At 41.6% G+C, this 25,496-nt stretch overlaps 1 protein-coding gene across 2 annotated transcripts in view; it reads left to right on the top strand.

The window, feature by feature from the left end:
- The window catches only part of C1H10orf90 (chromosome 1 C10orf90 homolog), a 102,107-nt gene that overhangs the window by 17,467 nt on the left and 59,144 nt on the right, over positions 1-25,496 (top strand). Inside the window, exons 2-3 of one of the 2 annotated variants that reach the window (XM_021216105.1) lie at positions 900-991; positions 9,746-10,862. In XM_021216105.1, coding sequence (XP_021071764.1) covers positions 900-991; positions 9,746-10,862 — 1,209 coding nt within the window. The remainder of the gene's footprint in view (positions 1-899; positions 992-9,745; positions 10,863-25,496) is intronic. The other variant, XM_021216109.2, reaches the window with a different exon arrangement.

Below are 25,496 nucleotides of genomic sequence, written 5' to 3'. Positions count from 1 at the left end.
CTTTCATTGAAAGATGATTTTTCCAAAAGCACCTCTGCTTGGAATTCCCGGAGTCAGACAAGGCATGTTAAACATTGATCCATCAGGAGCTTAAGCCAAGAGAAGCTTCTCCTATCTGTGTATCTATCCTCATCCACATTTGGGCCTGACCACAGCCTTAGATGACTATGTTCTTATACCCAAAATGTCTTCACTCTTTCAAAACCAGTTTGACAGCCAGTGTCTTGATCTCCGCTGTCCTCATAGTTATGGTGGCTTTGAGAAACTGGCTGAAAGGTGGTCCTGTATTTATGCTGTGGTTATAGAGATGCTGAAAGTAATGGGAGTGGGTGGGTAGAGGAGCAGGGGCGGGGGGGGGGTATAGGGAACTTCCGGGATAGCATTTGAAATGTAAATAAAGAAAATAAATAAAAAAAAGAAAGATAATAAAATCACATTTGCCTTACATACACACACACACAGACACACACAGACACACATACACAGACACAGAAACACACACACACACACACGTGCATAGGCATACACAAAACAACAACAACAACAACAAAAGAAGTAGAATGTGGTTTTCTTTCTCTCTGAGTGTAAACCTGGGACAATGGAAACATGATTAAGGTCATATCTGGTCAACCACTTACCGAATCTAGAGGATAGAAACAACTGTATAGAGAAGGATTCGACTATATTGAGTAACAAACTCAATAATTAATGAGATCAGAAGTGACTGGAACAAAGAAGGAAGGACACAGGTTTTGTCATGGCTTGGAATATACCAGAATTGCTATTGGATGGTATATCATGTGGACATGGGAACATTACATTTTATGTTAAATCGAGGTTAGCATTCTACTTTATCCTTTGGTGTACTAAAAGTAGCCGTGTCATCTCCTTTTGTCTAGGATTACTGCACACGTGCTATAGTACAAATGATCAAATCGCCCTTAAAAACCTGCAGTCTGATGTTACAGAGAGGAAGCTGGACTTCGCCAAGGTAACACACGTTTGTGCCTTCTAGTCAGCTAAAGGTGCTGGACTGTAAAACACAACTGCTGACCTGTTCTCTAGGCTGGTGGTTTGCTTTCGTTAGCCAAGGGTTGAATGAATGAACCAGAAAAATCCAACCACACATGATTAAGGATTTTATAGGAAAGTAGAGAATCTATAGGTACATTTTAAAGTAACTCTTCAATAATTGCCGACGGTTTGTAAGTTTGTAGTGTCAGAGGAAAGTATGATGGTCTACCTCAACTTTAAAGTTGGAGAGAGGAGCCAGAGTATCATGCCATGTACCACTGTGAAGGTCAGGGGGAAGGGCTTTGGAATATAACAAGCTAGTACAGGTTTTAATGGAAAAAAAGTGTCAGTAGGGTGAAATAGACAAAAAATTAGAAGTCAAATTTGTATAATGAAGTGATTCAGACTAGAGAGTAAAGAACTCTACACATAGTGTTTAACATTGTTAGATTATATCCCCTAGGTTCTGTCTAACTCATTTTGATTGACTCATTTTGATTATTCTGTTGGCCTGGAGTGGGAGTCCTGATATTTAACTCTTTGTGCAAAAACCAAAATGAAGCTTTGATGCAGAGCCATGCATCACACACATGTAAATCTTAAAGCGATTAAGCTGCCAGGCCCCAGAGCTCTTGTTTCCTTCTTTATTCTGGAGGTTTGACCCAAAAGAGCTTACCTGCTGTGTTCTTATTAATATGTTCTTATAACAGATTTAAATGATAAACATGCCTTTTTTTTCTCTCTCTCTCAAAAATGTGTATCTTTAACTCTACAGCTCATCCAGGGTTCCTTAACCCTAATCTCTCTCAAGGTAAAGGATGCTGTTCTAGTTGGGCTTCTACTGCTATGACATAATCATCTTGGGAATCATATTTGGATTACAGGTTAAAGTTCACCATTAAGAAAAGCCAGGACAGGAGCACAGTTTGGGAACCTAGAGGCAGGAACTGAATCAGAGGAGTCCATGGATTAACGTTGCTTATAGGCTTTCTCTCTGGCAGTTTTCTTATACAGTCCAGGCCTACCTGCCTGAGGAGAGCACTGCTTGTAGTGGACTGGACCCTCCCACGTCAATCATTAGTCAAGAAAATGCTTCAATGATATACCCATAAGCCAGTATGATGGTTCATCTTCTCTATTGAGATTCCGACTCCTCAGATGACTGTAGCTTGTGTCACATTGCCAAATCTAACCAGTGAAGATACTATTCTGAACCCTAAGAAGTGAGATAGAGTTGTTGGCATTCAAAGCCTGTTCTAAAGGGGCACACTGTGACAAGAACTTAACATGCATTGATGTACTTGGTTTGTTTCCTGGAAGCAGAACAGGAAGGGGATGGAGCGTAAGCAGGAGGAACTGGAAAGAAGAGTTGAGTCCCAGAATGATGGGGGAGCCGCTGAGATGAATTACTATATTCAAAAGAAAGGTTTTAGGGCAAGAGATACAGAGCAATCTTAGAATATTTGTATAGCATACGTGTGGTGCTGGGTTCCATTCCCAACACCATAGAAAAGAAGAACATATTCCAGTTAACCATCGTTCCCTTCTGTTCTCCACATGGAGCTGGACATTTTCAGCATCATCCAGGAGAGAGAGAGAGAGAGAGAGAGAGAGAGACAGACAGACAGACAGACAGACAGACATAAGCACAGTCGCTCTCTGTGACTGAGTCAATGCCTGCAAATCACCCCCTCTCAGCATCTGCTCTGGAATTGCCTGGATCCATTTCATGTAATTCACAGTGTGACTTTCAACTTTTCCTCCTAACCAGGAGCTTTGAAAGCTCTCCCTGTGTGTGTTATAAGGCCACGGTCAAGTGTTGAAGCATCCCACCAGACTCTCCCCTGGGTTACTGCCCTAACATTTAGCCTCCCTCATCACTTCCCTCCCAAGCACATCAAGCCTGCGCCTCTTTTGCCAAGTAGTTGTTTCAGAGTAAAACATGGGATATGTTTACTTCTTCTAAAATATATATAAAATTCGAGTTTTCCTGATACTAAAATTAATGAGAATATCATGTAGAAATATAGGACTGTGGGAGCTGGGAGCTGACTCAATCAGTGAAGTATATGCCTCATAAACAGAGGGACTGACTTTAGATCCCCAGCCCCACATAAAAGCCAAGCATAGTGGTGTGTAGCTGTGACCCCAGCATCACAGATATGGAGAAGGAGAAGCTTACTGTCTAGCTGGTTTGCCAAAATTGCTCAGTTCCATGTCCAGAAGTAGTCTCCATCTCAGAGAGCAACAGACTGTCAACATCTGGTGTCAACATCTGGACACACACAGTGTGTGTCTGTGTGTGTGTGTCTGTGTCTCTCTGTGTGTGTTGGTGCATCTGCACACAAACAAATGTACATACACAAGAAAGAAACTTAGGAAAATACAGGAATTTATACATAAGAAAATATTGATTTTCCTTTATTGATTATCCTTTATTTCCCCTGTGTTTAAAAAGCATGCATTAACAATGCACATCAATTTTCATGGCTTTCTTCTTTCATGCACCACTCCAATATGAACAAATCCTGCATCATTTAAGAGATTTATAATTTTTATTTTTAAATTCTGCAGATTATAAGAGACAATTGCACATGCTGTGATTTACTAACTGCCTTCCCCCTGTTTAAAAGCATTGATTCTTGTTGGTTTCCAGTGGCTGTGAGGAGGAGGGAATGAGGACTTTTTATTTAATGGGAGCAGAATTTTAGTTTTATGAGATGAGTTCTGGAAATGGATGGTGAGGGGTATATAGCATTATAGAATGGATTGGACACAGGGAAATGTACACTCAGCATGGGTAAGATGGCAACTCTTATATCTGTTAACCACAATAAAATCACAGGTGAAAGGTTAATTCTAGCCAGCTTTTTACTGCTGGGGTGCATGCCTGAACCCTCTAGCCTCCAGTGACTGTGCAGAAAGACAATGGCTTTGAGAGGAGGAGCAAGCAAGGCTCCTATTTCCCATCTGTTTTGAAGGCCCGTGTCCCCGTTGCTTCTCCGCAGAACGAATGCAAGTCTGAATTGCTCTTGCATCCAGGACACAGCAGCATGAGGTTGATTGATTACTCAGCAATGATGCTTTTAGGTCTGCTCTGTGGAGGTAAGCAGGTTTGCAGCAGGCAGAGGCAACTGTGGCAGAGGGTGTCTATGAGGAGATAGATTCCAATCTGGAAAGTACAGCCATAGGTTGCAGAGCTATACTGGCAAAGGAAAGAATTGTCTCACCCAAGGGGGAGAAAGACATATTTCAAAGACAGATCATACTGCGTGCTTCTCCTTTGGAGATATAAATTGCCGCAGGAAGAAAGCCATTTTCACCTCAGTGACTCAGGGTGGGATTGCTTTGAGTATCTGACACTTACCTGCCTCTTATTTCAACTTAGGAAATGATGCCTGCCCTTCCTAGTCATATGCCTTACGGCATAAGTAAAAGCCAAGGCAGTCGATAAGAAGCATGGAACTCTGAAAACAGTTACCAGTTCTACAAAATAGTGCTGGAAACGCTTAAAATAAATCAATATCTTAAAACATTTAGAAGAAATCAACAGCAGCGTCTTATGTGCAAGAGGATGAAATATATGATCTCAGAAGACAGTGGTCAGGAGATGCTCTGTGGCCAAAGCCAGGCTCAACCCCAGCCCGGCTCCCACTCATCTTCACATGTATCACTTTCAAAACTGACAGTTTTCTACATCCTTTCAAATCAAGTCTACATCTTGATTTGAAGGCAGGAAAGACATCTCCCTTCAAAGCCACCTTTAGTTAACCTTTAGTTAAAAGGCAGAGGGGGGTGTTACCCCAAACTAGCTTGATTTGAGAGAGACAAACTGTGTTTTTATAATTTGTCTCTTCTTTTTGGGATGGTGGTGGTGGTGGTGGTGTGTAGCTATATTCGCCTGTGCATGTAGAGGCTAGAGGTTGACATCAATGCCTTTGTTGATTGGTTTAAACCTCATTTTTGAAGATAGGGTGTAATGGTTTGTATATTCTTGGACCAGGGAGTGGCACCATCTGGAGGTGTGGCCTGGTTGGAATAGGTGTNTCACTGTGGGTGTGGGCTTAAGACTCTCACCCCAGTTGCCTGGAAGTCAGTCTTCCAGTAGCAGCCTTTGGATGAAGACGTAGAACCATGCCTTCCTGGATACTGCCATGCTCCTGCCTTGATGATAATGGACTGAACCTCTGAACCTGTAAGCCAGCCCCAATTAAATGTTTTTATATGACTTGCCTTGGTCATGGTGTCTGTTCACAGCAGTAAAACCCTAACTAATACATAGGGTCATCTTGATCCTGCCTCTCTAGCACTGTGGTTGTAGGCACATGCTGACGCAGATGTTGTCTCCCATGCTGTTGTGACCTGTTTTGTTTTGTTTTGTTTTGCTTTGCTTTGTTTTTTTTTTTAAATGTGGGTTTTACAGATCTAAATCTAAGTTTCCATGCTTCTGCAGAAGCATTTCACCAAGCAAGTCATCTCCCCAGCCCCAGGTTGCATATTATATTTGATTATCTATTGGTCTCAATGAGAAAACTAGATTTGATAAATGAAACCTGCTTTACGGGAATATTGGAATATATGTTAAAAGGTGAAAAGTCCCTCTTTTCTATTTTAATTTCTCTAATTTTATTTTAGGAATCTTTTGTCAACCCTCAATCTAATGATTTTTTTGGAGAGTGTCTCCAAGGAGTTAATTTCAGCAGGCTACAAGGGTTTATAATACTCAGTATGCACCTGGCATGTGGATAGGTATTCAATAAATATTTGTCATCCGAATCACTCAGTGTATGGTTTGTCCATAACTGTAATGTTATAGACAACACCAAAAAGGCAGTTATACGCAAATCCAATGAGATGCTTCTGTTGTTTTGATCACATCAATTATTTACTAAGCTCTGTTGAGTCATGGGAAATGTAATTTATACAAATGCCTGTAATAATTAGTGTTCATTGTTGACTTGACAAAATCTAGAATCGCCTGGGAGATGGAACTTTGGAAAAATCTGTGGGGGTTTCTCTGAAGTTAACTGATGTGGGACTTATCTTAATTGTGGGTAGCAACATTTAACTGGTGCAAACAGGGGCCTTTATATTGTGGACACAGTGTGAGGAGCTTCTTTAAGCTGCTGCTGCTCTGTCTTTCCTTCCATGATGGACTATGCCTTGAACTGTGAGCTAAATGCACCTACCCACCCTCCCTTTCTTCCCTCCCTCCTTCCTCCTTCCCTCCCTTCCTCCCCCTTCCTCCCCCTTTCTCCTTTCTTCTCTTCCTCCCTCCCTCTCCTTCCTCCCCCCTTTCTCCCTCCTTCCTTCCTTCCTTCTTTCCTTCCTTCCTTCTTTCCTTCCTTCCTTCCTCCCTGTTACTTTTTCCACACTGTATTTTATCACACAGCAGAAAAGAAACTAAAACAAGGCTCCCTTTGAGACGCCGCCATCACATTGGCATCTCTCTTTGTTCTTCATACCTTGCTTAGGAAGAAGAGAATCAGACAGTTTTTCCTGGGCATGATTCTGACCAGCATGAATTCAGCCAGGAACAGTGTCACCCTGAATAGCAAGAGCTTGAGAAATCAGTTCAGATTCACACATCTCATTATCATTCTCTCCTCTTCCTTTTGACGGAGTCAAAAATCACAGTCACACTTTCCAGGCCTCGGGTAGTGAAATGGCAGCTGACTCTTTATATAGGCTCCCTTGGGCCTCAAGGATCTATTGGGATGATGTCCAAGGCCTGTGCCCCCAAGGAACCCCTCAGCAAATATGTCCCTGAGCTCTGCCTGGAGGAACCAGACTGTCACTGCCTGTATCAGGGTCTTTTCTGTGTGAGCTCCAAGCAGAACTGTCAGCTCTTTATTCCTAACAATACAGCCATGCTGATTCCAAGGCCCAGACTCTCACCGGATCCTGAGACCAAGATTAGGGACCCTGTGACATTGGTGATTCCAGTACCAGGAAGGGTACCTTTTTATCAGACTCCATTTCAATCTTTCCTAGGATTACAGCCATGCAAATCAAGGTTTCTCTGAGGTCTGGGGTCTCTAAGAGCCATGACTCGGGATGGGTTCCAGGTCCTAAGTCAGTTCACCCTCTTTCCTCGATGTCTATGTACCCTCAAGGGCCACCAAGGAGCTGGTGACAAATACAGATCCTAGACCTCATCCCAACAGGTCCTGAATCAACTTAAGCCTGGAGATAAAGGTGTTTGGGTATCTACCTCAACTCTGTGAGATTTTTAAGCCCAGGTTATCACTGGTCCAAGTTTGAGGAAACACTGCCCTGCAGAACAACACTGCAGGTTCCAAGTTGTGTTTTATTTTTTTTTTCCTCCAAAGATCAATGTCAAAGGAATTCCCACTGGGTATGATTACACCCATAGCGGGGTGCATAGGAACAATTATTACCAGAACTAAATTTAGAATGGGAGGAACTGTGTACTGTCAAATGGGCTCCAGGTGCACTGTCATTTTCTTGTATGCAAATCGTAGCCATGGGAGTGCTACAGGGAGAAGAGTGGAGTAGGGAGAGTGCCACAGAGTCAAGGGAAGTCTGCTGGAAACAGACGCTATAAAAGCACCTGTCTCTAGCCTTCTAGGTTCTACTGATTTGTCTAAGGTGGAGGCATGGGCATCTGGGTCTTGCAAACTACAAGTAATTATTATTCTATACTGTAACATCAGAGGTGTTAGGAAGACGTCTCCACTCCATGAGGTTGACCTTGAACTGCAGAAAGACCTTGAATTGGAAGGTGTCAGCGTGGCTGGAAGAGATGTTTGATGTGTTGTCCTTGTCTAAGAGTTGGAAAGATTTTGTTTTTAAACACTGAAGGAGGTTTAACGTGGACTCCCCATGCCCCACCCCCATCTCTGGTCAGCTTTTGAAATTTGTGACTTCTTGCATCAAGAGTAAATAAGGCATAGAAACTGTGGGGGCCAGGCACGGTGCACATGCCTTTAATCCCAACATTTGTATGGTGGAGGTAGGTCAGGCTGGTCTATAGAAGGTCCTGCTTACTGGCTTGCTCTTCATGACGTGCTCAGCCTATTTTTCTAGTTGCACCCAGAAATCTCAACCCAGGGGTTGCATCTCTCACAGTTGACAAAGTTCTCTCATATCAATCATCAATCAAGAAAGAGGGTACTACAGACTTGCCTATAGGCCAGTCTTACAAAAGTATTTTTTCAATAAAGAGTTCCTTATCCCAAATAACTATCCCAAGACTATAGCTTTTGTCATTACAGGGTTGTATGCAGAGTCACATGTCCAGATAGAGGAGAACACTCCATTACTTAAATAAATGAATATTAAATCTGCCGTAAAGGAAATGCAAATCCTATGCTTGTTTTTACATCTTGGGAAAGGCAAACCCCAAGCTTTCTTTCATGGTATCTAGGCCCACCCCTTATAGATGCTTTTTCTTGAGATGGCAGCAGACCAGCTGAGATTCTGTTCACATTCCCTAAATCACCTCCATCAGGGTCGCTAGTGTATGCATGTGGGCTAACATCCTCAATAATCCACACCCAGAATTTCAGACCTGTGCCCACAATGTTCTAGGTGATTCTAAGATATGCTAGGGTTTGAGATCTGCTCTTGAATGCTTGTGCACCCTATCGATGCCTTTTGGCTTCCAAGGCTGTAGTTTTTTAATTATTTCAGAGTCTGTGCAATTTTGTGCACAAGGTCCAGAGGGCTCTGTTACACTAAGCGCTGGGCTGTGGTCACTGAGTGCTGGGCTGGGGTCAGCCTTCTGCAGTACTCAACACACATACATGAACACACAAGAAGAGGATTCTCCTTTTTGTTCTTTATCTGGTTAAACATGGTACAAAAAAGAAAAAGAGAAGAAGGAGGAAGAAGAAGAAGAAGAAGAAAAAGAAGAAGAAGAAGAAGAAGAAGAAGAAGAAGAAGAAGAAGAAGAAGAAGAAGAAGAAGAAGAAGAAGAAGAAGCAGCACAGTCTTTGCCAGCTCTTTGCTGGCAGGTCCAGAAGAGAGGAGAGAGTTCCCAGTCCCACTGGGGTCTTTCTGCGACTGAACTGGATGTCGAATGTTGATGGCCCAAAAGAAACACACCAAGCTGGGAATCTTGTCGAAGCAAGAACTCAACTTTATGGCATCAGCTTCTCACTTATTTAAGTTTGGAACATAGGGAGGGGATTTTTTTGGTGGGGTAAGATGATGTAGGAGGCAGGGAAGGGTGATGGAGGGTGCAGAAGCAGGGCCAAACAGGTCTTGCTGAGCCACCCTGATGCGGAAGTGACTAAGACCGGTCTCAAAGCTTGAGCCAAGCTTGGGCATGTCCCACATGCCTTATTCTACACACAGTAGATAAAGGCATGATTTACATAAAGGCTTAAGAACTGCTAATTAGGAAGCATGGAATTCCTTGATCATTTAAAAGGTGGACCAATGCTCCTCACAGAGGAGCATTGAGCTACTATACTCTGTATACACCCATCTTGGTACATCCATTCTGGTAAGAGAAGCCAACTGATTGGCTTGTCTGGGAAACTGAACGTGGGCATTTGATTTTCCTAAGGTGTTCAGAACATTACTTCCTCACAAACATACCTTGGTCTCCATCCCCTCAGAATGCTCAGGTTTGGCATCAAGAGTGCTTTAATGAGAAACCCAAGTGTTCCTTCTCCAGCATCCCCACGGCCGGCAAGAGTGCACTACCTACATTCCTACGAACTGCTGGAATAATTGAGATTTTTTTTTCCCTATTTTCTAGGAGACACTGGCATCACAGAACACAAGAATGATATCACCTGTGGTCATTTCCCGGCTGATTGATGAAAAGAAATCTATGGAAAATGGAGCCATATTGCCACAAGCAATTGCTCAGCCTCAGCTGTGTCCCACAAAGCCAGCTTGGGCCAGGCGCGGTGGAGTGAGCACGCACAGGCCATTTGCTTTATCTCCAGACAGATTGGGAATTTTGACTCCCTCAGATGATCAAGGACTGGAGACAGAACCACTGTCTACCGGGGACAATCTAGGCAAAGGTCCCCACAGCGGGTTCTCGTCGATCACCATTACTGCCCGACGTGTGGGCCCTCCAACCAGCAACTTGGTATGGGACACTTTTAGGGACCCACTGTGTCCCAAGTGCAAGGCCAAGGATACTGTGTTCCAAGAGCCCCTAGTTCTGGATAGTGATGCCCGTCTCTGTCAGCACAGTAGACCCTTCGCCTGTACAGAGTTCCCCAGCAATGGCTCCGTAGAGGGGCTGAGGGTTTCCCAGGCTCACTCAAGACTGAGTGCAAGGCAGGACTACTGGGTCACCCACATGAATGACAATGAGGACGGTTTTTCTTCAGACAATTCACCATCGAGAAAAGTCCCACTGGTGTTCAGTTCTTGTGTCCACCTCCGGGTGTCTCAGCAGTGTCCCAATGCCATTTACTATTTGGACAAGTCTCTTTCTGTTCCCCTTGAGAGACCTCAAATTGCTAGCCCCAAAATGCACAGGTCTGTCCTGTCTCTCAGCCTCCGCTGCAGTTCCCACCAGTTAACAGCAGATGGAGTAGACAGCCCAGCTAATGGAGAGCCAATCAGCAGAGCTCTGTCGCAGGAACTCTCAGAGGGAAAGCAGGACCTCCTAGGCCCACAATGGGGCCAGCCACAAGGTGGTCACTGGAAGGAGAGCCCAGCGTTGGTGCCAGTACATTTGGGGAGTGGCACATGCCCTCGGACTGGCTCCCCTCCACTGGAAAATGTCAAAGTTGCAGATGTGGGAAGGAACCAGGTCCCAGTACGAAAGGAGAAAGAGGACCATGCAACATGTACCAGTAGCAGCCACACCAACCAACTCTCCATCCATATTCCCGGCTGGAGTTACAGGACTGGTGAGTAGATGTTCACCTCAGGAGGTTACCCAATATCAGTGTCCAGCTAAGGGAGTGCTACTGAATTTCTTCTGTATAGCATCGTCCCAGTAGATGGATCACCTTGAGCATTTGGTCCTCTCTGCCCCAAGTCAGCAGCTCATAAATTAGCGCTGTTGTCTGAATAGACAGATGTTCTCAGATGACACATTTGTAGATAACAAGAAACCTTTGATCAAGATCCCTTTCCCAACAATAGTGCCAGGCCATACAGGCAACCCATAGCAAGCAGTGGCTTCCACAGCTGAAATAAGAGTATGCTCAGACCACATTCCAAAACAGGGTAAGTAAAATAAAATGACACCCACACCCAGATTTTGTTTTTAACACACCTCAGGGGTCCAATGACTATTGAGAGTTCTAGAATCTGAGATTTTTGCTTTTTAATCCTATCATTGATAAATGTGTTAGCATCAACATTTAAAAACTACACTTGAGTTGTATGTGTGTGTATTTTGTGTGTGTGTGTGTGTGTGTGTGTGTGTGTGTGTAGTAAGTACAGCATGTTTCCTAATGGGAAAGTTGGAATGTTCCTTACCAATCAGCAGCAAAAGGAATCATGTGTCCTGGGTTGTGTCTGGAGCATCCTGGCTAGGCTTTGTTGCTATTTCTGCTATTTCAGGGCCAGACAGAATTTCCCAGGTGGGCTTCCCTGAGACCCTTTGGCTTTCAGGAAAGGAAACGAGTCTGTCTTGGAGGGAGGGAAGCAGCCCAAATTTCTCCGTCTCTGTTTCAGTTGTACTTTCTGTGAGAGTGACTGGTTTATGAGTCATGGATTTCCACTTGGGGAAAATATTTGAAAGAAATAATAGTAAAACTGAAAATGCAGCATATGCATAGTAATTTTATAGCATGAATTTCTTATCCATTTAGCATTTATTAATTAATAAAAATGACTGTAAAACACTTAAAACTATAATGCATGTGGAAGTGTTAAATGATGTAATTAATTTTAACAAGTGTAGATATATTGGATGTTCAGAGATCTTTAGCGTCAATTCAATATAGCTTTTGGATGGATTAAACTATTGAAATGCCTGCATCAACACACTCATTGCATGCAGGAAAATGCAAGCAGTTGTTCTGTGTTCCAAAGATAAACGCCACTTTTGTATTTAAGGAAGTGCTCAAGCTGAACACTTCATCCTTATTGATGATGATTCCAGAAATAGAGAGACTGCTCTCTATGGTGAACGTGACTAAATGCTCTGTTTCACAGTATAGAATAATCACTTGGAAATTTTAAAAAATCTCACCAAAGGCTCTTTAAAAATAACCAGGTCCTGATCACAAATACATTTCAGGGCCGAGTGGCTTCCCTGTGGCTTTGAAAAGAAGCTGGCTGTTCCTAGGCGGGTTAGTGGAGGTTAGTTCTGCCTCCTGTGGGGCTGACATCCCTCAGAATAGTCATGTATTATAGAGACTCTAAATGTATTTAGAGCCTGACTCTAAATCACTAGACTGCATCCTATCATTTGGAAAAAGCCGCAGAGGCTCAAAGAATCTGAGCATCGCGTTCCTATTTTCTAGTTCAATGAATGTGGACAGTGACACAGCCACTCCAAGCTCTTATCCTTCACTCATCAATTAGTATTCTTCAATGTCTTCAAGCTTAGGTTTATTTCCTATTCTCTATCAGTCCCAGATGGAATTTTTGAAGAGAAGAAGTATCATGTGAACCTTGGCAGTTTCTATCCTAACATCCAGCACCGGAGAAAACTTCAAGGATTGAAGAGCTATGCAAAGAAATAATTCCTAACCCTAAGGCCCAAAGAGCAGCAGAGAGCCATATGTCTTTTTTCTCCATCAGAATAGGGGGGGGAATTTATTGTTTGGGAATGTGCCTCTAGCATTCATGAATGCACACATGTGTACACACACACACACATATACACATTTACTCGGCTTGTATACACTCTCACTTATGTATATCTATACTAATTTTCAGTGGGCTACATTTCTTATTGGATAATGAGAAAGCATCTCTCTCCATGCCACAGAATTCCCGCCTGAAGTTTACAAGCATGATTGACTAGCTCTAATGATCATAGTCTAGTCTGGTACAGGGTACATCATCATCGCAGGGAGCATTTGCAAGCTCATCTTCCACCCTCACAGAACCTTTTAGCCTTAACACAAGTACTCTCAGACCATGGCCATGCTCATTAAGACTTGGAAGACCTGTGCATTTCCTGTCAGCATCTGGCGTTGTATCTAAGGCATTCTTGATAGCTTCCTGTGGCTACATACACTTAATGGGCTTCATCCTTCTTACTGTCTGAAGCTAGCTCCTTTTATCTGAACTCTACTCAAGCAGGGCTCACGTTGCTGAGACCTTTGTAGGTGCTGCACGGGAGAGCGCATAGAGTCAAGATAATTTTAGCTATAGTCACTAGATCACTGGATAGAAAGTTTACTAGATGATATTCCCGAGTAAACCTTGAAGATAAGTACCCAGGAAGACTCCTAAGGTATGGAAAGATAGGATACATGCAATTACATCATGAAAAACAGGTAGTTTCAGCAAACATGAATACTCACTTCTCCTTTGAGACTGAGGTTAAAAGTTGACTCTCTCTTTGCATTCCTTCTTGGTCTTTGATGCTTTGTTACTGAGCATCCTGCTGGTACTGTAGGGGTAAAGATCCTACAAAACTCTGCCCCTATTGTGAGGGAAACTTTCATCACTGTGACCACCCTATGCTCATGAAGAATAATCATGGTATATGTTGTTAAAATCCCTGATGCCAGATCCTGGCTTGTATCCATTATTTTAAATCTTCTAAACAATTCTGTAGGGAAAGTATCAGTGATGTGTATCTTGTAGACAAGACAACCAAGGCTTGAAGATAAAATGACTTAACTAAGTCTGTGTATCCATTAAGTGCTAGAGCTATGTCTGTGGATCCTGTTGTATCCTTGCCAGTGATAACCCTGGGCAGAGCAGTCAGGATGCTGTGGTACCTAGTAGTGGGTCTGTCTCAACTGTCACCATGGAAAGTAGTATTTAAAGATGGCTCAGGAGTATCTCCTGGGGTGGTGATACAGTGGGCTACAAATGGATTTCTGATGAGCTGTAATAAGTTTAGTTATTGATTTAGTTAAAGCTCATCAGCTCGGAGCTCCTTCCCTAACCCAAATCCTGGTCTCTGTGCCACTCTGTGGGATTTTTAAATATTAATCTAAATGATCCTGACCTCAGTGTGTGTGTGATTGATTCATCATTGATTCTGATACATTAACTACTACATAGTTCATTTTGTATCTGTGATTCATCTCTAAAGCTCTTGTCCTTCCTGAGATATCCATGTAGATACAAAGCAAGATACGATGTTAGATGCTATCGGAGAAAAGACTAAGGAATATAATGTCCTGCTCTGTGGTAGGCCCATGGCCAGTGTACATACTCTAAAGCCTTGCTTCTCAACCTGGGGGTGGTAAACCCCTTTGGAGGATGCACGCCAGATATCCTGCACATCAAATGTTCATGTTGCCACTTATAACAATAAAATAAATTACAGTTATGAAGAAGCAACAAAATAGTTTTATGGCTGGGAGTCTCCACAACATGAGGAACTGTATTAAAGGGTTATAGCGTTAGCATGGTTGAGAAGCACTGCTCTAAAGGCATTGGTCTGAGTGGCTAGAAGGAATAAGCCCCTGCCAGGCCACTGCATAGATTCCAAATCTGCTTGTATTCCTAGGCATGGGGTGTGCGTAGTGGTCTAGCTTTACTTCATTTACACATCAGGCTTACCTGAAGAGAAAATGCCTCTTGAACTCAGCTCTCTCATCACAGAGGACTTATTTCTACAGGGCTCAGACAGCATGGGAAGAAATGTTATTTTGCAAATGTTTCTCCACCCCAAATAATCTAGAATTTAATGAAGCAAACTTTTATTCTTTCTTGTCTTTTCCCCTCCCCTTCCTCCTTCTTTTCCCTTCACTAACCTCTACCATCCTCCTCTTTTTTCTCCTCCTCTATCTCCCCCTGTCTCCTCCCTTCTCTTCCCTTTCCTTTTATTACCCCCCTCCCCTCCCCTCCTCTCTCCTCCCCTTCCCTTCCCTTCCCTTCCCTTCCCTGTCCTGTCCTCTCCTGTCCTGTTCTGTCCTCTTATAATGGAAAGTATGCCCATCCTTGAAAGTCACATATGTTGTATGGCATTTACTCAGCTCTACTGTTCTGGTGGGAAAGCATTGTGATCCATAGATTTACACAGCTGGTGCCAATAAAGTTTTATGTACAAAGGCAAATGGTATGACAGACTTAGCCTGCCTATAATTTGTGACCTTTGATCTAGAACTACTTGACAGGATTGCATCCTGTGTTCTTGGAATTAAGACTCTGTGGTAGAGATCAATGGATAGCCTATATCCTAAGGCGTGCTTGTGAGAATAACCATTGATTGAAGAAAGATAAAGAAGGGATGAACAGATAGGAAAGGTACTCTTGGTGTACAGGTAAAATGAAGGTTACAGCCAATTCAGGATTGGGAATGGCTCTTTAGTGTTGCTCTGAGCTGGAGCAAGAAGGCTGGGCCTTTATATCCCAGGGAGTAGATGTGACCTTGAATAAGAAGCCCTTGCTTGCTGGTTAGTCTCTAAGGTGGACTAATGAGGGGTATCGCCCCAGAGTGTGCCATGCAGTGCATATAAGAGCTGGCCACCCTGCCACTTTCCAGTGCACCTCTCATCACTCAGAAAGGAGTTGGGAGTCTTCCTGAGTTCCACCTAGGACAAGACTACAAGTGGACTATAGACCATCATCTTCTCACCCATGTAAAGATAGCAGTGAACTATTCTTTCCTAGCTAACCTCTGCTCACTCACCTAGGAGCACGCCAGACAATTGTGAGAACAGACTTGGACTGGGGAGAGTGGTGAAGGTGTTGCAAAGTGTTCAGACCCAGAACCATGTTTTTTTTTTAAAAAAACTTTTTAATACATTTTAAATAAAATATTTAGAGTATTGATAATTAAAATAGTATTAACACTTTGTAAGTAACAATTAAAATATTGAAGTAATTAAAATAATTACTTCACTTTCCCCTTCTTTTTCTTCAGCCATTTCCAAGGTCTTCCATACCCCACCACTCACTCTCAAACTGGTAACCTCTTCTTCCATTAAGTATTGTTGTTACACACAACACAACAGACACAGACACACACAGAGACACACACACACTATGGCAATATCAATGGACATGTTAATGAGGAAAGGAAAAGTCTCAAATCTCACAGGGTCATACCCCTGCACTAGAGAATACAAGGAACTGATGATTGCTGAGAAAGGGAGATCTAGCCTCTGCAAAGGATAAGTCCTCCTTTTGGTTGTTCAGGACAAAGTGGTCAGCTCTGTAACTTTATATACACAAGCAACAAAAACGTACTCAGCAGAGGCATGTTTTAAAGGTGAACCAGCAGGACTTGCCAGTGGACCAGATGGACTGTCAGCTGTAGGAACTGAGATGTCCAGCATTGTGTAAATCCATCTGCATTTCCTGAGGTTGCTCCTGTCTGCAGCACTTCTCAGTGAGAACTAACACTATAGAGATAACTTGTACAGCTGATAAGTGGTGTATGGTCATGACCAAGTAAATAGTTTTAGGGTAGTGTTTTCTTACCTTTTCTGAAGGAAGAATAATTGGGGGAAGTGGGGTTTTGTTTGTTTTATTAACTATGACTTGGTCCAGAGGGTGTTTTAGTGTGCCTATGAATGCACAAAGAAACTGGAGCCACATCTCACTCAACATTTTGAAGAGAGGAGGTGTCAGCAAACAATGATTCACCCCAATCCCACAACCATTGATGTTCATTTATACATTGATGTTAATACATACAAGGTCCCCTTGCTACTTCTATAATAGTGACAGAGCTTGAGAGTTGGGAAAGAAACTGTGCAGCCCACAAAACCAAAATAGCCGTCACCTGGCCTTTAGACAAAGTGTGCCACCTGTGCTCAAGGCTAGTCTTTTTATAATCTTAGGTCACTTGTCAGCAATAACTTTATTAGTTCAGTGGGAGAAGTCGACCAGATGGTTACTTGAATTCTTCTTTCATTGGAGAAGGGATTTTCTGTCATTGTAGCTGTCAGAGAAGTTATCAGGGTACTTCTCAGAATCAGATGGAATGATGCCCAAGCAAAGGGAGGTGTTTTTTTTTTTTTCTTCTACCCCTTCACACCATTGACCCTAGGGCTGCCTCTTATCTTTTGACCAAAGCCTGACAAATTCCCTCTTGTTCTTTTCCTGTTTCCTAAACTATTCATCATGGCCATTAGCCCAGATTCCCCTTTTATTGTTGGCAACAAAGTCTGTCACTGTATGCCAGTTACCATTGTCACTAATGATTGGGGCACCTGCTAAACTCTAGCACCTTCTGGTACCTCCATACCAGCATTCCATCTGGACAGTCTGTTCTCATTTCCTTGACGATTTATGTCATCCAGGTTCCAGGTACTCTGCTGCTCTCTGATTGCATAGTTCAGAAAGAAAACTCAAGTGTATAGGTTACAGTCTTTTAAAGTGACCTCTCCACTCTCTAGAGGCCCTTTTCCTGCTAGGCTGCACAATCTGAAAAGGTGGGAACCCTATGAGTCTCCACCCTGCAGAGCACTGTCTTAGAGCAGATATTCAAGGCCTGGTTGTTTGTTGGAGGTCAAGATACTCTGATGAGCCAATAAAGCAACTGATGTGACATCAGGGTCACTCAAGGACCTGGTGTCTTCCTCCTTATACAACCACTCCTCACACCTGGGCCTAACATTCTCTAACCAAGGAAGGGAGGGAGCCATGTAGGATTCACCACCAAGAGGTAGGTTGTGAAAACTACAGAATCCCCAGTTGGTCTGAAAACTTAGGAGTGAGGCTCTCTAAACTGTGTGTCCCCTGAGAAGCCGGTCAGAAGAGTCAAATACAACCATGGGACACGCTTGTCATCTTTCAGATGGCTAAATGAATGTTGAAGAAGAGGGGACATTTGAGCAGTTCTGCACAAAGATGTAGAGGGTTTTCACAAAGATGTGCAAGGTTTTAAAGTTTGTTTCATTACTGATAAGTCTTAATGAGGTGAAGTCATCTCTTCCAGGATAATAAATATACTTCTCCATAATCTTTAAGAACCCAAATTTGCCCCTTTTCATCACCCAAGTCAGCTCTAGAAATCAAGAGCCATTATATGAATGAGCTATGTCTCTACAATGTTAGGGAGAAAGTCATTACTAACAGTCTATTTGTTCAGGTAAAGAAAGATAGATTCGAGGACTGAAGACTGATCAGATAATGGTCTAAATTTTTAAGTTAGAGAACCATAGAGCAGCTGTCTAGACATGAATGAGTTCTAGATAGCATGAGGACCACCAGCAGAGGCTCCACATGGGGTACTGATAGAAGACCCACTGCATTTCAGTCCATTTAGCTAGTTATTCACCACACCATTCATAGGCGATTCACGTGTATCAAGCTACTCACGTGAATTCACAGTGGGACTCAATACCACTCTGTAGTTATTAGTCTTAGGTGTGGTCTGAGCTGTTTGCTGGAAGTCAGATTAAACACAATCCTGGGAGGACAAAGTGGTATTGTGATGAGTTATGTAAAGAAAAGTGTTTTGGGTACAGATGACCTGGAAAATGGAAAAATCAAAAACGTGAGAAATAGGATCATGTATCTCAGCCCTGTGTCTTGGTCAAGTTTTTCTTTCTCCCAGTAACCTTAGAGCAAATCTAAGACCTTTGTGTAAGATGTGATCCTTTCTGGTTTGTACACCAACTTTGGAGAGCAGAAGACGGGTGAAGATGACAGAACAGACTTGAGTCCTTTTAAACTCTGATTTCAGAATAGTTTGCTGTCAAATGTGGAAATGCTTCTCACATTGCTATCTAATACTTTGTGACCCAGTACAGCACAGCATGGGGAAGGCATCTGTGTTGGTAATGACCCTGCTTCACAGCTGGAACACTGTAGTGCATAATATGAGCCTGATGTTGAGAGTATAGAGAATTGTTCTTATCCAGGAAGGACATCACATCTAGGATCATCCCACCCAACACTGATGTCCCAACTAGTGCTGTCTTGTGTGAGAGATTTGGGGAGATGGGTTTATCTCTTCTACGTGTCTTGATTCTTAGGGGCTATCACAGGCTCTTCAGGGTTGGGGTGTCCTGGAGGGCAGGCATGTGTAGTAGTGGTATTTCTTTTTGCAATGTCACCACAATTAGGGTTAGACTCTTCTCCCTGAAGTACCTACCTGCCTCCTCTGATTGTTGTGACACATGACACATAACCACAGGAGAGCCTTATATATTAGCCTCTAGGAGGTTGTCCATGAAATCAGAACAAAAGTTACCAAAATTAGGGTTTTTTTTTTTTTTTTTTTTGTAACCATTTTCTCTATGAGTTGTAAGATTTGCATGCATGGACCTCATCCTTGGATCTCCCCATTGACCTGGACTTGTCATTTGGCTGGCTGGCTGGCTGGCTGGCTGGTTTTGGTTTTCTTGAGACAGAAACTCATTATGTATTCCTGGATGTCCTAGAACTTGCTGTGACGCTTCTGGCCTCTGCCTCTCCAGTGTTAGGATCACAGCTATACTACCAAACCCAGCTTCTCTATGCTCCTTGGTGTGCTCGAAAAATCTTCATGAACTGTGTAGCCATCATTCATTCTGTGACATCATTCACATGGGTCCCATGAGGAAAAGAAAACCCGCAGTACTCCTTGCTTCTCAGAGCTGTGAATCTTCTGAGAAACTCGGGGTTTCTCAGAGCCTTAGATTGTGCCACAACAAAATTCTTGCTAAAAATCCAAAGCCAACTTTGAAGTCCAGCTCATTCACATGTGTAGAAAGTCATAATGACAGATTTTTTTTTACACAAAACATACTCCTCCTGGCTCTGTCCTATCTTTTGCATGTATAAATACGTGAGTTGGACAAGATAGAGATTATACAGTTCTTTACTCCCAGGACTAAACTGGCAGTTAAATGATGTGGGATCTGGCTCTGGAATGAGGAGGATAGAAGCTTGAGCATTTTTGCTTGGATAAACCATGCTTAGACGTTTTTGTTCAGGCAGTGAGCTTGTAAGTTTTCTCTAGTACTCCTGGGTCAGCACAAATGTGTAAGTCTGAGTGAAATAGTTCAGTGCAAAAACCATAGCCCACCAAGCTATGACACCAGCCATAGAATTTGGAGGGGTAGCCCATAAAATGCATGAAATATCATAATGTGCATTTGGGAGGTCAGTGTGAGAGGGACATCATGCTGACATGTCATGCCCTGTCCCAGCCCACTGGCAGCATCTTTAAAACTTGGTTGGGTTATGGCTCGTTGGTGGCTATGGTTTCCTCCAGGTTTAGCATTCTGTGAAAAGATTGCTTAGAAAAAAATGTAAATGAATCAGCCCCTCTCTTCTGTTTCATGTTGAAAAAGTAAAACATTCATTATAAAAATTAAAATTGAAGGAAAAATAGAAACATGAAAATCAGCGTTAACTCTACTACCCAGTAAGTCCTCCCATCGGTTATGTAAATTCTCCCATTCACACACTAACTTTTCTTTCTCCCCATATAATACTTCCTTTCTTCTCTTCTCCTTTTTTCAAAAACAAAAATGACATCATACACCTGGATTGTCCACCTGTGTTGTCTGTGATTCCCTGTTAAACATCTAATCATTGTAAAGCCTTCTTCTGTATGAATTTACTTCACCTTGAAAACCGAAAATCATATTGTTAAATAGATTACTTTTATTTTAAACCTTTTCGAACATTGTGATGACAAACATCCTTAAAAAGAGCCATGGAATCTCTTAGCAAGATTCCTAGGACTTTGGTGATAAGACAGACATGATCATAACACTCATGGGTATAGATTTCTTGATACAGTAGTGTTGCCACATGAACTCCACCTTCACTAAGCATCCTCAAACATCATGCATCGCCATTATAACATTGTCCATATGTTTTAATAAGACAGAAATGACATGCATGATGAAAGTCTATAGCTGCTAAAGCTTCCAATTTTTAGGTTAACTTTAGATGAACAGCATCACAGAGAGCATGAGAAATTTCCAAGGAGCAGTGACTGAGCTTCTATCTCCTTCTAGGCTCATTTTTATCACACACACACACACACACACACACACACACACACACAATGCTTGGCTAGCAGCTTCTCAACTCAGATATGGGGCATTTGGTAATGTCATGCAGCATGTAGCAGGAGCTTTCCTGGTCCCCACACATAGATGCTAGCAGCACTTCTCCCTGACCCACTAAGGGGTACACCTCCAAAATGTCTCCAGACACTGTCCCAGGGAGTAAAGTTGACCCTTGTGGATAATCACAGATCTGAACTGAAACATCAAGGCTGGTCTTATCAGTAGTATTAGCAAGTGAGACTCGGGTTCCAGAAGTGCTCACTAACATGCCTTTTCTGTTCCAGGACTTCTCCCAAGATGCCATCTTGCCTTTAGTCATCATGCCTGCTTCTGGTAATTTTCCACATTCAGATTCTTTGCTGCCTCTATCACCTACCTTTTATCTCTCCGCCAACAGGCTTAGAAAGGCTCCCCTAGCCCACATTCTTCACTTTATTTAAATCTGTAATCCTTTCAGATGAATTTCCTGTGTGGCGCAGTACAGGAATCTGTTTTTTCCTTCACACTGTATGTCACTTATCCATGGGGACCATCGATGAGAAATCTGTTATTTCAGAATTGGCTAGCTGTACCACCCCTGTGTGGAATTCTTGTTTATGCAAGGATTTCCCTGGTTTACACAGGTGTTTCCTTGTAGGAATTTCATGCCACATGAATACTATGTGAGTCAGAAAAGCTCCCATCTATGTATGGGAAAGATGGGAGAATCCTTTAAGCTATTCTTAGTGTGCTCCAGCGGCATGAAGAGGTCCAACCACTGCAAGATTCAGTCAAAGTGCTACCAGACCCTGTCTAACATCTATTTGATATTTAAGCAAGACCCCAATCTAATTCTGTACCCTCTCATACACTGTTCTTAGACATTGTTTACTTACAGACATGTTATGTATAGGTCTATGAAGGTATCCTGATAAAGGAAAAGATAAAAGGTCATAAAATAAACATTATGTTTAAAGACATATAAAATAGATAGTTAAAATTATGAACAAGGAACACGAGAAAATAAATTTCCAGACTGATTTCAGAAGCTAAAGCATCCTTCTATAAATGAAAAATCACATTAATTGAAATAATTTTTAAAAGTCACGGAACTTTGGATACAATTAAAAGCAATTTGACACAGATATATGAAATATTTCTGTCACCTCTGGAACATGTGATCCTTGATAGTCAGTGTTTCACCACCCTCACCCCGGTGGGTCAAGGGTAAATATTCATGTCCATATAAATGGAAGCAAACCTGTAGTCTTCCATTATGTAGTGTCTTGCTTCCTCACACTTGCCCTTAATGTCCTCTACCAATATTTTATAATTTTCAGTGTAGATACAATAGATCCTTCCTTTCCTCATATTATGAATGCTAATATTGAGTTTTAAACAATTCATTTCTCAATACATACATACTTGATTTTTATAGAATGATCTTTAATGTTGAGGTTCTCTTAAGAGATCTTATCAAATACAGCAGTGTTGTATAGATGGCTTAGGAGTTTTCTTTTTAAAAAAAAAACAACTTGCTTTTTGAAAGTTTCATATTGAGAGCCCAGCCCTAAACAAATAGAATTGACATGTAATTCTATTTATATGTTCCAGTCCTCTAATGGTCAAACAATTTATGTTGCAGAATAGGTAGTGAAAATAATGTAGGAGATAAGAGATGGAGAAAGGCTCTAGAAAGCCATCCTCTATGCACAGCCATGTTTTTCATGACTTATTGCATAAGGCATCATCGCAAGTAGGATATAAAGAAGAAGTACTGAGAGACAGCATTTTGTCTTATTCCCTGTTAAGAATAAGAATATTTTAAAATGTAGATTCCATCTACATAAGACTGTCTATATAAAGTACTGTTTATATTTCACAATTTATTGTGAGATATTTTACTAGTTTTTAGTGACCAGTTCCATGGCATTAAGTAAATAATGATGTTTGGCAACTGTCACCACACCCATCCAAAGAACTCTTACTGTCTTATAAACAAAACTCTGTCCCCATTAAAACTGACACTCCATCCCCGGGTGAGCACAGTCCACTTTCTGTCTCTGCATTAACTCCTCTGGGGACCTCATGTGAGTGGAATCATAGATCATCTGTCCTTTTGCAAATGGTTCAGTTTACTTGCACACAACACCCTTAGGTTTCCTCCATAGTGTAACATTTGTCAGTCTCCTTTGCTGAGGCACAATAACGTTCCCTTCCATGAATATGGCCTATTTTATCCATCCACATGTTGATGGACACTTGGATTCTGTTTACCTTTAATCTATTTTTATTAATCCTCCCAGGAACATGAGTGCACAAATGTTATTTTGATGCCCTGCTTTCACTTTTTGGGGGTATGTACCAAGGAGTGAAATTGCTGAATTACATGTCAATCCTATTTGTAAGTTTTGAGGAACTGTCATACCGTTTCCATGGCAACTGCCCTACTTGACATTCCTACTGTAAAGTACAAAGGTCCTTGTTTTGGTATACCATCATTTATAATTGTTCTGTGTTTACTCTTAAATATCCATCCTAATTAGTATCTCATTGTGGTTTTGCTTGACAGTTCTTTAAAGCTTTTCTAATGATTGAATATTGTATGTATGTGTGCCTGTTGATCATTTATATAGACTTTTGGAGAAATGTCTACTTAAGTCCCTTCTTTGGTTTTTATTCAGTCTATTTTTTTTTTCCTATTACTAATTTGATGAAGACTCTTGATTTGCCTGGGCATTGAGTATTGACAAGTCCTTTTACAGCCTTATTTGCCTAACAATAGGAGTTTTCCTCTTTATTTTATGAACCTGGGGAACTGCAATGATTTTCATGCTGATTTGGGATTGCTATTTGGTTATGATATATTACATCATGAAAATAATACTGCTAAATTTCATTTGCTAATATTTGGGGATGTGTTTTGTGAGGCACTAGTGTGTTTGCTTAGGTATCATGGAAACACTAGCTTTTAGAAAATGAGTTGGAAGCTCTATTCTCTCCTCTGGCTCTGAGCACTGAACTGAGCTCACCAGAGAAGCTCTCTTGCCCTGAACATCAGTTCGAGGGGAGGTTTTCATTACAAATATAGTTGTTTTTTTCACTTGCATTGTTGTAGTTGGGTTTCTATTTCTGTGATAAACTCCATGATCCAAAGCATCTTGGAGAGGAAGATGAATTTATTTCATCTTATAGCTTAAGCCCATCATCCAAGGAAGTCAGGGCAGAAATTCAAGATAGGAACTGAAGTAGAATCCATAGATGAACACTGCTTATAGCGATGGCTTTCTCAGTCTGCCTTCTTATAGCACCTAAGACCATCAGCTCAAGAGTTAAACCACACCCACAGTGATCTGGGTCCTCCCATATCAATCACCAATCATCAATCAAGAAAATGAACTACAGGCTTGTCTTTACAAACCAGCTCGGGGCATTTTCTCAGTTGAAATTTTCTCTTCCCAAATGACTCCAGCCTATATCAAGTTACCATAAAAACTAGCCAGAATTCATTGTCATTAGCCAGGAGTTCTACTTCTTAAATCTTTTTTTTTGGGGGGGGGGGTAATTTGTGTCTTGAGAATATACCATTTCATCCAAGTCATTTGTGTGATTCACATGAAGATGTTCACAGTATTTATAGTATGTTGGGTCCCCAGTAATGTTCTTGAGTCATCTCTCATAATAATGGCTTGCCTTTTCTTTGTATCAGTCTACAGAGAAATTTAACAATATACTATTTTTATTTCCTCTCAGATTCCAATTTTTATTCTATTGATATTTTCTATTTGCCAGTTTTTCTACTTGGTTGAGCATCTCTAATCCAAAATCTAAAATGTGCCACAGCCTAACTATATTTAAACATTTGCTATAACACAAGAGGAAAATATTTCCCCATGGAATTTTTTATGTGAAAAATTATTTAAAATGCTATTTAAAATTACCTTTTGGCTATGTACATAGCATGTATGTGAAACATAGGTGAATCTCCTGTTAGACTTGGGTTTCATCCCCCCAAATGCCTGCATATGCATTTGTAAATATTTCAGAATCCAATTCCCAAAGATAACTTGCCTCTATGATGCTTGATGTCATGGCATCATAGTATTTCTGCCTAGGCTCTTAAACATCACTTGATTTTCATTGTCATTTCATTTTCATGAGCTGTAGAGAGAATAAGGCTGAATCCAATACTTGTTTCTCAAAACATTAAGTGTCGTTCCCAAATGTTTAAACAGAAAGATGAGACCACTCATGGTTTTCCTCATTATTGGTTTGTATCCATTAATGTCTGTCACATTATCTAAGTTTTCTAGATTTCTCACTTCTGTCTTATTATCTCCTTCATTGCCATGTGTTGAATGGATTTTTTTTTTCTCATTTTGCTCTTTATCTCTGCTAGTTGAAGGCAGTTTCTCTCTCTCTCTCTCTCTCTCTCTCTCTCTCTCTCTCTCTCTCTCT

Source organism: Mus pahari, chromosome 1 (assembly GCF_900095145.1).
Source record: "Mus pahari chromosome 1, PAHARI_EIJ_v1.1, whole genome shotgun sequence".
NCBI classification, from domain to species: Eukaryota; Metazoa; Chordata; class Mammalia; order Rodentia; family Muridae; genus Mus; species Mus pahari.
The sequence above is the reverse complement of the archived record's forward strand: the minus strand, read 5'-3'. Positions and strand labels throughout refer to the sequence as shown.